The following is a 14880-nucleotide window of genomic DNA, read 5'->3' on the forward strand; positions in this document are numbered from 1 at the left end:
TTGCTGGTGGGAGGGTGGGTATGGGGGGAAAAAGCTGCTATAATACAAAAGTTGTGCTTTTGAAATTTATATTTATTAAATAAAAGTTTTCTAAAAAATAAAAAATAAAAGTCTAATCTAATAAATAAGTTGATTGTTACAAGTTTTTTTTTTTTATTATATTGTTCCCTTAAATTCATTAATTTTAATTTTACCATACCGAGGAAATAATAAAAATGACAGGAATGTGCCTTCATAATAATTAACATAGGAATTTGATATGATTAAAGTGACAGCTGCTGAATAAGACAAATTAGAAGAAGCAGATTGACACTGGGTTCGCATCTCCTTAATTTGTGTGTTTATGTTGGCCTTCGTGAACGTCTGGGGCTCTGTACCTAGTGCTGTCAACTGTCCATGCCAGATCCTTGCACTGTTTTGGAATTAGAATGTGGATGAGGGGGCAGATGTGGCAAAGGTTGGTCAGGAAATGTGTGCCCTTGAAAGAAAGCTTTGGAAAAACAGGAATTGTGAGGTTTTAAAAACGGATTTTGGAAAATAATGCCTCATCTATTTCAATAGAGCATTGAAAAGTAGCTTTTGCATCTGGGTAGTTTATGACTACAAAGATAACTATTGAGCTAAGGCGAGTTCCTCATCTGCGAAATAACGGTTACTGACTTTTTTCAGCCTTCCTTCTTGTTATTAGGTGTCACCTTAGACAGGTTCTCACCAACTGTTGGTAATTTTGCCAGGAAAATCAAACGTCACTCTAACATGAAACATCTCATCTTTTCTAATGAACTATAAGTTTCAAAACAAAACAAAAGGGGCTGGTACCGTGGCTCACTTGGCTAATCCTCTGCCTGCAGCGCCAGCATCCCATATGAGTGCCGGGTTCTAGTCCTGGTTGATCCTCTTCCAGTCCAGCTCTGCTGTGGCCTGGGAGGACAGTGGAGGATGGCCCAAGTGCTTGGGGCCTCTGCACCCGTGTGGGAGACCAGGAGGAAGCACCTGGCTCCTGGCTTTGGATTGGCGCAGTGCGCAGGCCATAGCAGCCATTTAGGGGGTGAACCAACAGAAGGAAGACCTTTCTCTCTGTCTCTCTCTCACTGTCTATAACTCTACCTGTCAAATAAATTAAAAAAAAAAAAACTAAAATAAAACAAAAGATGTACCTTCTATATTAGGTACTCACTATTCGATACCTTTTCCAAGCCTGCAAAATCTTTTTGAATAGGAGTAGAGTTCAGTTCCGTTGTTCCATTATTCCATTGTTACAACCATCAGTTGGGTCACTCCCAAGATGGCCTCAATGGCCGGAGCTGCGCCGATCCGAAGCCAGGAGCCAGGACCTTCTTCCAGGTCTCCCACGTGGTTGCAGGGGCCCAACGACTTGGGCCATCTTCTACTGCTTTCCCAAGCCATAGCAGAGAGCTGATTGGAAGAGGAGCAGCCAGGACTAGAACTGGCGCCCATATAGGATGCCGGCATTTCAGGCCAGGGCTTTAACCCACTGCACCACAGCACCGGCCCCTCTATAATCATTTGTTACCACATTTTTCACTTGGAAACAGCACATTTGTATGTCCCGTGCTAAGAATTCATTTTCTTAGAGTTATGTTTTAAGGGCCATTATTGGAAATGCAGTTTTATTAACCAGACTATTGCTTTCCTTTATAACTGAAAACATGACTCATTCAGTGGAGTGCTCATAGCTTATTTAATTGAAGGGAGTTTTATTGCAAAATATATATAAATCTCTGTTTGAAAACCGTGGCAGTTTTTTGTGTGTTCAAAACTACTTGCTCTAGTAGAGATCCTGTAGAAAACAGTACCTGATGTTGCCTCAGAATTTTCAACTCTGTCAGAGGCTCATTATTAAAATTACTAATATTGAATTGACCACTGAGTAAAAAACTTGCAGGAATTCAATAGATAACAAAAGTACCTGGTAAAAAGTGAGGTCTTTTAAAAACCAGTCACTACTACTCGCACATCACAATGGGTCAAAAAAATAACTGATTGGAAAAAGAGGGTTATGTGCTGCTCAGGGAGATACATTCCTCATTCATTCATTCATTCATTTAGCGAATACATGTTGTGTATTAGGTACTCTGGTCAGCCCTTCATGATAATGATTGCTCTAGTTCCCTTTCCTTTGGGACAGAATGTATGAAATGCAGGAGCAACAATGAAATTAAATAGGGAATGTTTTTCTCTTCCTGGTAGCTATTGTTATACTCATGGAAAATTCTAGAAGGGGCCAATCATCCCTTGTTACAACCAGTACTCTAGAGAACACACAAGAGAATTGATAGCTGTGTGTATGATTAAGTAATGGGATTTGACCAAAATTGTTCAGAAGTTCCAGGACTGTGGACAGACCAAGAAGTTATTTAAATTCCAAGATTCAGAATGAACAAGAAGCATTGTAAAAATAGGGAGAAAAAAGAAAGGAGGAAATCATTGAGTGATTCATAATTGTGGCTTTTTGAGGCAGACAGTAAATTGTGCTAAGTTCAAAGAAAAAGTGCAGATCACTCTATATTGAGGTTTAAAGGTAGTTTCTAGGGATGACAATTGAGTATGTGCTATAGATTTCCATCTTTGCAGAGGATGAGTGAGTGAGACAATGTGTTGATCTTTCTTTCTTTATGATCATTATATTATTCTTATTCAAATGGAAGTCTTCCTAAATTTAGATCAAATACCTAGAAAGAATTGGGCAACTTCCTGAATGGTACATGAGCTATTAATATTGAAGTTACATTTCTATTTGTAGAAAAGGTAACAGGACTTACACCTGAAAGAACTTCTCAGTTCTTAAAACAACAAGAAAGACTGTGGTCAAATTATCTGCAGCAACAAAAGAAAAACATATAGTGAAAAACAGAAGTCTTCTCCTTTCCTTCCTACAAAAGCAGAGTAGCTTTAATTAATAAAGTTATACAGATAATTTAAATCAATATTTTATATCTAAAGTACTTTGAGACAAGTAAAAAAAAAAAAGACCTCTTTTTTTTTTAAGATTTTTTTCATTTGCTTATTTGAGAGGTAGAGTTACAGACAGAGAGGGAGAGGCAGAGAGAGAGGTCTTCCATCTGTTGGTTCACTCCCCAGATGGCCACAGTGGCAAGAGCCAGGAAGATCTGAAGCCAGGAGCCAGGATATTCTTCTTGGTCTCCCCGAAGGTGCAGGGGCCCAAACACTTGAGCCGTCTTCCACTGCTCTCCCAGGCCATAGCAGAGAGCTGGATCAGAAGAGGAGCAGCCAGGATGCAAACCGGCGCCCACATGGGATGCTGGTGCTGCAGGTGGAGGCTTAACCCACTACACCACAGTGCTGGCCTTAGCCTCATTTTCTTTAGAATAAAGTTATGAATCAAAGTCTATTTTATAATACATTTGTAGAAAATCAGAGGACACGCATGGAATTGATAATATTGTTCCAGAATGGCTGGATCTGAGAACAAAATCCCAGAGAAAGAAAATTAAGTTCTTGGGTGCCTGCACCCGCGTGGGAGACCAGGAGGAAGCACTTGGCTCCTGGCTTTGGACTGACGCAGCGCACCTGCCATAGCGGCCATTTAGGGGGTAAATCAACGGAAAAGGAAGACCTTTCTCTCTGGCTCTCTCTCTCTCTCACTATCTAACTCTGCCTGTCAAAATAAAATAAAAAATAATAAAAAAAAAGATACTCTGATTTGAATGATTTTCCCCTGCAAAATCCTATTTTGAAATTTAGTTGCCTTTGTGATAGTATTAAGGAGTGGGACACTTAGGAGTTGATTAGGCCATAAGGGCTCTGTAAGGGCATGGGTGCTATTGGTGCTGTGATGAAAGGGGAGAGTGCATCTGTGTTGTCTCCCTCTCTTGCTCTTTGACCTTCTACCATGGGATGACAGAGTCTTCCAGACACTGGCACTTTTGATGTGGAACTGTGAAAAATAAATTTATGCTTATTATAAATACTCAATTTTTGGTATTCCATTATAGCAGCAAAAATAGACTAAGGCAATAGATAAATGACAAGGAGGTAGCAGCTGAGATTTTAGGTGACATGGACAACTGGTATCAGTGAAAAGAGCCTGTGTTTTGGAGCCAGACATTTCTGGGTTTGAGTTCTACCTCCACTGCCCCCTTTTCCTGCGTGAGTTGCCACATATTGTTTTCGCCATGGACACCAGGATATCTTGGCTTTACAGTGGGATGCTTACCATTAGGATTTCAGAGAGCCTGTCACTTTGGAGTTCTGAATAGACTTGGGAGTGTGAGAGTGCAGGCACGCAAGCCAGCTTGATTATTGAGAAAGGCACTAGAGATGCTGCTTACATGTATGACCAAATGGTCTTACTAAGTCAGTGGAAATTTGAGGAGTGGGAATCTAGCTCCTCTCAACACCTGCCCTGGGGCTTTGGAGTGGGATAGTCTCATTCATGTAGGTGGTCAGTAAGATGGTGAATATTCCATAAATCAGCTAAAATGAGCATATGGACTGGGATGCCTGCCAAGACCTCATGGGTGGTTTTGCTGCCCAAAGACTTTCTGGGACCAGAGCTTTGTTAATGCGGAGTAGAAGGACTGTTCCCAGTGCACGTTTGGGAAATCCACTGTGTGCTACATTACATTAGTTGAGTTTTTTTTTTCTTTCCTTTTTTTTTGGGGGGGGGGAAGATTTATTTATTTGAAAGGCAGAATTACAGAGAGAGAAAGGGAGACAGAGTGAGAGAGAACCTGAAGCCAGGAACCAGGAGCTTCACGGGTCTCCAGTGTGGGTGCAGGGGCCCAAGCACTTGGTCCATCCTCTGCTGATTTCCCAGGCACATTAGCAGGGAGCTAGATTGGAAGTGGAACAACTGGCACTCTAACTGGTGTTCACGTGGGATGCCAGTGCTGCAGGCAGCAGCTTTACCGGCTATGCCACAGCATCAGCCCCTGGCTGAGTTTCTTACACAGCATCAGGAAGAAGAGATCCAAAGAGAGATGACACCATCTCAATGAGGCTCTCACGTATCACATAGGAAGGGAAAATTAGACTTACTTTATCTACTGGAAAAGTTTGTAATATTCCCCAAACTTCTATACCTCCATCCATCTTTGCTACTTTGTTATCATTTGTGAATTCTTCCATGATAAAAAGCCAGATAATGTTTAAAATGGAAAGTTCATATTTGTGTTCCTATTTTCAGTGGCTACAAAGACAGTAAGCAGTGAAGTGAGTATTTCTGCCAGCCTTGGGGGAAACCCACAAGAGAGAGTAGGTGGTAGTATGTGTCAGACTTTGCTGCAGGAGTCTGTGGAAAGAAAAAAAATTGAAGAGTAGAGAAGGGGGTGGAATGGTTAGCAAGTCAACCCAAGAGAGAGAAACCAATGTTTGCTCTTTCTTTACATTTTTAAATTTTAAATTTAATTTAATTTGAGAGGTAGACACACACACGCAGATCCAGGTCTCCCACATTGGTGACAGGAACCCAATTACTTGAGTTGTCACTGCTGCCCCACAGGGTCCACACTAACAGAAAGTTGGAAATTGAGAGCTACAACCATGACTTGAACCCAGGTACCCTGATGTGTGATGTGAGCATCCTAACTAATATCTTAATCACTTGACCAAGCATCCACCCCTACCCTAGATTCTTAATATGCAAGAGATGTGTGTTTGGGTCTCCTTAATATAGCTAGTTTGAAATGCATGCTTGCAAAAGTCAGTCTCTTTTCTAGTATTATCTCTACAAATACAACTAAAAACTCTTTAGCATGTTACTGTAACATTACAGATAGGTTAATTTGTATAAGATTCTTAGACCAAGTAAATTGATTAATGGGGAAGTTGATTCGTAAAGCTTACATATCACAAAATGAGTAGGATTTGTGTGATGTTTGGCAATACCCTTTATATATGTTAGTTTTTCCTAGATCATCTGACTGCTGTTATTTCACCTTAAGAATGGCAATTAAGAAAGGAAAAACATTTTTTTCCCTTCTGACTTAGAATCCACAAAAACTTGACGGTTGAACATTTTACCCAAATATAGTCCTTTTAGTGATTAAGCTAATTTACTCTTTTCAAACTGTGACATCCTGTTTATAAAAAGGAAGACATAAAAAACCATCTTGAGGTTGAACTAACTCTTCTAAAGTCAACATCTTGGTGAACTTATGTGTTAAGTGAGTCACAATTATTTGGAAAAGATTTCTCTGGTTTTGAAAGAGAAAGTACTTGGAGGGAAAATGTCATTTTGGTTTCATTGAGCTGGAAACATTTGAAAAAAATGGAATTTGCTGGTGAGCCTATCACATGGAAGTTTTCCACACACATTGCTTAAGTCAGTGCTGTGATTCTGAAGAGCCACATCCTGTATGCATCAAGCCCTCATCATGACATAGGGTTAGCTCTGTAAATACTTCCATGAAAGACTAGAAAAATACTACAGAAGATAAAAATTTTAATATTTTAAAGGTAATAGTCACTTTGTAAATTGTACTCTTAAAGTTATTATTTATCTCCAAAAAAAGCTAAGCTTGTATCTATTCATACTATTGATGGATAGAAAAATGCTTTCTCTCTCTCTCTCTCTTTCATTTTTTGTTCTTGCCATTTAATATTTGAAAACACCCTGGTGGGTAACTCAAAGCCCAATTTGCCTAAAGTCATGTTATATTCAATATTTAGTGTTTGAGTTTAATGTCTACTTGCAATTTAGGAGCTATTCTTCTGAATTTGTGAGTCAAATTTCTATTAGCTAGGTAAACCCATTAGCCCTGTTGAAAGCATCACTACTCTGTATGCTTTTGATCCTGAAACCTTTCTTTCCTGTTCTTAAGTGTTAGATCTACATTTAAGGATTTCACCTGTTTGTACCTCAGGCACCTCAAACCTTTCAAGTCACAATATGAATTGTTTTTCTATGTTTTAGTCTCTATTCCTTCCCCTCTTTGGTTGTTGGCTGCATCTTCCAAGTGAGTGTCCTTGGTCATTTGAGAGCTTTTTTGTTCTCTTATCACATTAACCAATTGGTCCTCAGTACTTGATGACTCTGCCTCTAAAATGCATCTGCATTCCATCCTTGCCTTAACACAGACGCAATAATTTCTTAGCCAGGTCAAATCAGAAGTTTCTTATGGGTCTTCCCTCTCCATCCTTTCTTCTCTGTCCCTAGATCTTTCCGCACATGTAGTCCAACATGAATGTAGGGCTTATCTCCCTATACACTGTGCACTTGCTCACCATTGAATTAGAATTATGTCTTTACAACCAGAAGTGACCTACTTTTTTAGATCTCTCTCTCCTACCTATATGCTCCCTACCCCCCATCCACGTGGAGCTTCCTTCACTACGAAAAGTCTTTTGAGTACACTGTGTATTTTGGCACTGATCTGTGCTGAGTTTTGACTCGCATTACTAAAGATTTGCTATACCAGTAAGCTTTCTTGTTACTTTAACTAAAATATCTGAAAGTACTTAAGAACAAAGAAGGTTTATTTTGGCTTATGATTTGGAGACTCACAATCTAAGATCAGGTTGCCCCATTAGTTCAAGATCTGGCGCGGCCAGAGGAATGATTGCTTAGTGAACCGGGAAGCACAAGGAGACAGAAAGCCTGCTCAGCTTATGTAATCAGTCTTCTCTCCAGAACTACTTTTAGAAGGCAGGCTCCCAGTGAGCTGAAGATCTTCCACTACACCCACCTCCTGGAGTCCACAATTAGGTTAAGTCTCTACCCTTAGCTCATTAACCATTGGCATAAAACTTTGGTTTTGAGCTAAGCAGCCAATGCATGGGCATTAGAGGGACATATTATCCAAATCGTGATGCTTGCCTTTTCAGTTATGGAATTAAACATTTCTTCTGTATTCTCTCAGCACTATTTTTATTCCATCTTGCTATCACTCAACATATCCCATTGTGTGTGGTTCATTGTTTATGTGAGCCTTTTTCAGGCCAAATCAAGAGTGACTTGATCCCTTATTTTTGAAAAAAAGTACTAGTTTCAATGTTTAGGACTTAAGTACATTCATTAATATGTGTGAATAAAGGATGTGTTGAAATGTATATGTATTTTCATGGGTGCAGTGGTTGTTCGAAGTAGATAGAGAAATAAATAAAAGATTGGAGTAAAGAAAAAGAACATCTTTGACAACTTTTTCTTGAGAGCTAGTGATTTAAACTTATTACAAACATGGGAATAACCCCAAAAATTCAGAGAATAATGAATGGCAATGTTACTTGCAGATTCTTAGTGGTTTGCATTAGACCCATCAAGGGATTGCCTCTGGCATTTGGTATCAAGCCATTGATTATTAGCAATCAATCCAACTGATTACTAGTAAGAAACATCACTAGAATTTCTCACTTTCTGTTTAGTTTGGCATTAAGCCTGTTGGGTAGTAGAGTGTATTTATTGGCAATCAGTAATTTTATTAAGCTAAATGCTTAAAAAATAATTTCTATCTTGTACTTATTTCAATAGAGGTAGAAAGAGAAAGTTAGCACTTGAAAGAATTACGTGCTAGACTAATTGAAACAGATTATAATAAATGAAAAACATGGAGCAAATAAAAATCAATATGACCTGGAGAAGTAATGAGTGATCTTTGTAAGAAACACTTATATAATGTCATAAAAAATAGATAAGAGCTAATGAGCAAAAATGAGAAATTCACTATGAAGTCAATGATATGCGTCAGTTGACAAAGATATTAGATTTCTCATGTTTTGCAATTCAAAATTCATATGACAGTTTAGCAAATATCTGGATTTTGACTTTGGAGAATGTGAATTTATTTTGTTTGTTATGTTTTTCTCTTGCAGGTGGATCAGATATTGAGTATCTAGACTTCTATAAGCCTGTCGTGTGGTTTTGGATCCTTGTAGGCCTTGCTTATTTTGCTGCTGTCCTGAGCATGATTGGAGACTGGCTCCGAGTTATATCTAAAAAGACAAAGGAAGAGGTGAGAAGTGAGAAGTGTGCAAAAATACTTCTTTTAAGCTAATTCAGTAAAGGTTATTTTAAATTATATTTTTAGATTCACATTCTAAAATATTTAATGTTTATATTTAGTGTGAATTTGCTACCTGAGGCTATGGGAAAATATGTCAAATGTATTATTGTTCATTCAGAAAAAAATTTGTTGAATACTTTTTATGCACCAGCTACTACCTAGGAATTGAGAGTAATTTGTTATGAAAAAAGTTACAATTAAAATTTTTCTTTTTTCCCTCAAATGCACAAAGTGAATTTTATTTTATAAAGAAAAATATAATAGAAAATATTTGTATCATGGTATCAGGAGCATGAAATAGTGAAAGTTATATAATGTTGAATTCCTTATCCAGTTATTTCCTTTATCTTGTGTTTATGTAACTGTCTACATGTGACTGTACCTACACTGCATGTAGGCACACCAAAACTAGCATTTTCCCTGTTTAATTTTCTCCTTTAGTTCTCCCCTCCACTTCCTGCCCCTTTCATTTGCTGTTGCTCAGGTTCCCAGAGACATCCCTGTCCCAGTATTTAGTTACTACAACAAGCACAGAATCTTTAAACATACCCTCCAAAAGAAATATGTAGAGTAAAATAATAGGACACGGTGAAGTTAATTTCTCTCTACAAATGCTTTCTTCACTTTTGTTGAAAATTCTCGAGTCTTAGAATTTTTTTGACTGGTACTCAAGGAGTCTCTGGTAACCAGCAGGAGTGTGAGTTATCCAACACCTCCCTTCATAGATACCAGATTTTTCAATTGGGACTTCACATATTCAGTCTATATGTATTATTTATACCTTAGTTATATCATAAAAATAAAAATCTTTTTGTTTTATATAAATCATCAAAACAATATGTTTGACATTCTAATTTAAAGTGTGTGAAAGTTCTGCTTTGAACAGGACCATGGTGAATTCACCTCTGTCTTAGGCTTGGAGTTTTAGTATGGGGCGGTGGGGAAGATGGTGGGGTGGGAACCTGGTTATTTTAACTTTGAGTTTACTGGACGTTTTTAAAAGATTTATTTTTTATTTACTTGAAAGGCAAAATTAGAGAGAGGGAGAGGGAAGGGAGAAGGAGAGGGAGGGAGGGAAGGAGGGAGGGAGAGAAAGAGAGAGAGAGAGAGAGACAGAGAGAGAGAGATATCCTCCATCTGCCAGTTCACTCCCCAAATGGCGACAATGGCTAGAGCTGGTCAATCTGAAGCCAGGAGCCAGGAGCTTCTTCCACGTCTCCCACGCAGGTGTAATTGGTAGACATCTGGGTTGATTCCATGTCTTAGCTCTGTGAACAGAGCTGCAATAAACATGGGGGTACAGATCACTCTTTTTCCCTTGGGTATATTCTCAGGAATGGAATTGCTGGGTCATATGGTATAACTATTTTCAACTTTCTGAGATATCTCCATACTGTCTTCCACAATGGCTGTATTAGTTTACATTCCTACTAACAGTGGATTAGGGTACCTTTTCCCCTACATCCTCATTAACATTTATTGTTTGTTGATTTCTGTGTGAGAGCCATTCTGACTGAGAGGAGGTGGAACCTCATTGAAGTTTTGATTTGTATTTTCCTGATGGCTAGTGATCTTGAGCATTTTTTCATGTGTCTGCTGGCCATTTGAAGTTCATCATTTGAAAAATGCCTGGGGGTAGTGGGTAAAGCCACCACCTGCAGTGCCGGCATCCCATATGGCCACCAGTTCCAGTCCCAGCAGCTTCACTTCCGTTCCAGCTCTCTGCTATGGCCTGGGAGAGCAGTAGAAGATGGCCCAAGTCCTTGGGCCTCTGCACCCGCATGGGAAACCTGGAAGAAGCTCCTGGCTCCTGGCTTCAGTTCAGCACAGCTCTGGCCATTGTGGCCAATTGGGGAGTGAAACAAGTGGATGAAAAACTTTTCTCTCTCTCATTCTCTCTCTCTCTCTGTCTCTCTCCCTATTTCTCTCTCTCTCCCTCCCTCCCTCCTCCCTTCTCCCTCTCCCTATCCCTTTCCCTCTCCCTCTCCTTCTATCTCTCCCTTTGTGTGTGTGATATGTGTGTTTTGGGGGTGGGAGGTGGAGAGGGAGAAAGAGAGCAGACTCTGTGTATCTTCCTCTTCTTATAAGGACACCAGCAGCAGACCTCAGGGATCAGGGCCCTGCTGTTAGGACCACATTGAACTTCATCACCTCCTTAACCCCTGCCCGCATCGCTTCTCGGCCTTTGGGCTAAGATCAAGTGTTAAACCCCTGTCTGCAGACACAGGCATGTTGAAGGTTACCTCATCGACATACACTGAGAGGGCACAATCCACTCTCTTAACAAAATCCTTTCAAATAAATGTAAATCTCTCTATACGTGATTTATTTAATGTTTAAAACAACTCTGTGTACCTACCCCTGCGTGATCTTCATGACTATCAACTGCAGCTCTGAAAGGTAGCATAGTGTATCCATGCTAATTAAACAAAGGAGTAGGAAACGATTTTTTTTTCTTTCACTGTATATCACAAACCTTCTGGCTTCTGCCTAGTATTTTGAAGAACATGCACTTTTTGGTGATTGCAGCTATAGAGTAAGGTCATCACCAAAGGTTTCTGTGCACTCCGTGAAGCCTCAGCTGTTCTGCAGGACTGAGCCAGGAGAAAGGGAGCTTTGAATTTGAGCAGATGCATATCTTCTGATTTATGTGCAATTTAGGGAAATACAAAATAGTCCCCAATTCAACCAAATGTGAAAAAAGAAGCAGAAAGGCAATTTATAATTTGTATGTAGATTATTAGGATCAGTGTTCTCATTTACAAAATAGTAGTATCCATTCCATAAGGATACAAGATTGTCAGATAATTTTAATTTTGAAAAAGTTCAGTAAAGGATGCAATTAAAAGAAGGCCACCTGTATAGATTGTAGTCCTTCCTTATGAAGATGAACCAATGCCGGATGACTTGAATAGGGATTTATATTATGTGCTTATACTATTCTAGATATTCCAACTTTAAAAAATAACTTATACAGGCTGGTGCTGTGACGTAGTAGGCTAAGCTTCGGCCTGTGGTGCCAGCATCCCCTATGTGGCACTGGTTCTAGTCCCGGCTGCTCCTCTTCCAATAGAGCTCTCTGCTAATGGCCTGGGAAAGCAGTGGAAGATGGCCCAAGTGCTTGGGCCCCTGCACCTATGTGGGAGAACTAGAAGAAGCTCCTGGCTTCTGGCTTATGACAGCTGTGGCCATATGGCGAGTGAAACAACAGATGGAAGAACTTTCTCTCTGTCTCTGTCTCTAACTCTAAAATCTTTAAAAATAAAACCTACAAAGTATTCAGAAGCAACTATTGTATCTGTGGTTTTCAGTCTGGGTGAATAAAAATATTGAATATTTTTGACAACTATGAATATTCTCCACTAAAAATATAACTACTACAAAGTATGAAAATGCAAAATTAAATATAAAATATAGCCTCAAACTTCAAGTAGCAATTCTAAGTTACTTGCTTTCCCTGAATGAAGAGTTTGGCTAATACTAAGTCCCAATCTCATACTATTTTTTCAAAAGCAAATCTGCCCAGACCATATTGGTGAAGTATGAACATACAGATCTAATCATATGTAGCCTTCTTTCATCTCTGTTTTTTATATTAAAAATATATTCTGTTTCCAATGAAGACTCATTTTAATGAAATTACTATGTTTGGAAGTCAGGGAAAACATTGTTTTCCATCAACATGCTATAATAAAACATGTTGGTATAGTTCATCCATCTGCAATATTTGAAGAGGAAATGGTTAGCTGGGACAACATGATATTGTTTCAGAAGTGCCACATATAATTATAGTTGATCTGCATTCCTCAAGGAAAACAATAATGAGCTCAATAATTTTTCCATGGAGACATGCATTTCTGTGAAAGTGTTTATTTGTTTCATTATTTTTTCAAAACTCTAATGGAGAATAGGCACATGTTTAACAGTGAATACTGGTGTGACTAATTATCTTTACCATGAAGCTGTGTACCCTCCTCTGAGGAAATGTTTCCATTTAGAAAATAAAGATTATCTAGGTATTCTGATAATGTAGTGATATTGCTTTTACCTGAGGCAGATGTAGTAAAAATAGGATGTGAGTACAAAAGTCAAAGGCAAAATCCCTGCTTACTTAGGGAGCGAGTAAGGAATAGTGTTTCCTGTTATGCACAGGTGTAGGTTACCTGCTACTTACATGTCTTGAGCTTGAAATGAGCTGGGATTGACTTTCTTCTCCTCCCCTCCCGTCCACTCCCCTCCCCTCTTTCCTCTCCTACCCTCCCTTCCTCTCCCCTCTCCTCTCTTCTCCCCTCCCCTCCCCTCTCTCCTCCCTTCTCTCCTCTCCCCTCCCCTCTCCTCTCCTCTCTCCCCTCCCTCCCTCTCTCCCTCCCTCTCTCCCTCCCTCTCTCCCTCCCTCCCTTCTCTCTTTCTTTCTCCCTCTCCCTCCCTCCCTCCCTCCCCTTCTCTCTCTCTTCCTCTCCCTTCCCCTTCCCTTCCATTCTCTTCCCCTCCCTTTCTCTTGATTTCTTTGTTTGAAAGGCAGAGTTGCACATGTGCATACACACACACACACACACACACAGAGCGAGAGTGAGAGAGAATGAGAATCTTCTCTCTGCTGGTTCACTCCCTAAATGATGGCAACTGCTGGTGCTGGGCTAGGGGCAAAGCCAGGAGCCTGGAAATCCATCCAGATCTCCCCATGATTTCTGTCTACTTCTAGCATTGATTCTACAGTTTGGAATGTTCCTGTGTACCTGTGAAATGAACACCACCATTGCTTGGGTCATAGCATGCTGGTGTCATCAGGTCATGTGGTACTACCTCTGGTTGCTGTGAAGGAGGTGAATTCATGGGACAACAACATAAAGTAGATGATGAAGTAACTGGAATTCTCTGTGAGGTTGTTGCTGGAGGTGGGCGGGGGGCAGGCGGGAAGCATTCCTGTAGAAAAGTGTGAATACCCTTCCCTGGAATTTTCTCAGGGCAGTGGGTACACCCTAAGAGAACATTCAGTGTTTTTGTGGAAATGGCAGCCCTGGGAGCACAGCTGGTAGAAATCAGTGAGAATGGTGCCCTGTGGGCTGGAGCTGTAAGCAGCTCTGACAGTGGGTATCCTTGGACGCACATACGTGGTAAATGTGGGTGGTGGTGGGGTGAGGTTGAGCTACAAGTGACAGTGTTACTATGCCAAGAAAGGGAGAAAGCAGGAAGTATGGAGACCAGTTAGTAATTAGACTTGTTTAGTGTCTAATGCATTCCTAAATTATTCATTCATTCACTCAAAATATTTATTAAGTAATTACTCTATGGGAGGGCTGTATTAGGACCTGGGAGGAACTCTTAATCTGTGCTAGTTTAAGGTCAGTCTCTTTTATGGGAAAACTCTGTGGATGGGACACTTCCATACCAATCTTCATGTTTGTTTACTATTCTGGTGTTGGATAACGTTTTTGAGTAAGTAGGCGTTTGATCTCTGATTAGAGATCAATTCTTAAAGTAGCCTGTGGGGAGCAACTCGGACTGGACTGTTACTGGAATTAAGACTTATTCTCTGCATCTGCTCTCCCACAATATGGTGCTGGGAGAGGAGGAAACAGCTTCTACACAGCTGCCTCTCACCAATTTGACTGATGAGCTGCAGGAGCTGATCTTGCTCCTGATTGGAGGGGAGCAGCGTGCTCGGCGTGTGGGTAGCAGAGTTGGGATTGGTGGAAGAGGACTATAAAGGAGGAGAGAGACAACATGCACCAGGAACATCTAAAAGGAACATCCGGATAACATCTGAGCAGCCCCCGAGAGAGCCGGCCGGCGGTGTGCCGCTCCCCCGCGGAAGTGGGGAAAGTGGCAGGGGGAGCCGCCCCTCCATGGAGGTGGAGGGGTTGCCAGCCAACCCGGGAAGGACCAGCAGCAAATC

General features: G+C 40.3%; 1 protein-coding gene across 7 annotated transcripts in view; it reads left to right on the forward strand.

Annotated features, from left to right (window-relative positions):
- Positions 1-14880, forward strand: part of KCNK2 (potassium two pore domain channel subfamily K member 2) — a 221544-nt gene that overhangs the window by 166348 nt on the left and 40316 nt on the right. For all 7 annotated transcript variants that reach the window (XM_008268429.5, XM_008268431.5, XM_002717510.6 and 4 more), the window contains exon 6: positions 8794-8933. In XM_008268429.5, the coding sequence (XP_008266651.1) occupies positions 8794-8933 (140 nt within the window). The remainder of the gene's footprint in view (positions 1-8793; positions 8934-14880) is intronic.

The sequence above is a fragment of the Oryctolagus cuniculus genome, chromosome 13, assembly GCF_051225735.1.
Source record: "Oryctolagus cuniculus isolate XC-2025 breed Fujian yellow rabbit chromosome 13, ASM5122573v1, whole genome shotgun sequence".
NCBI classification, from domain to species: Eukaryota; Metazoa; Chordata; class Mammalia; order Lagomorpha; family Leporidae; genus Oryctolagus; species Oryctolagus cuniculus.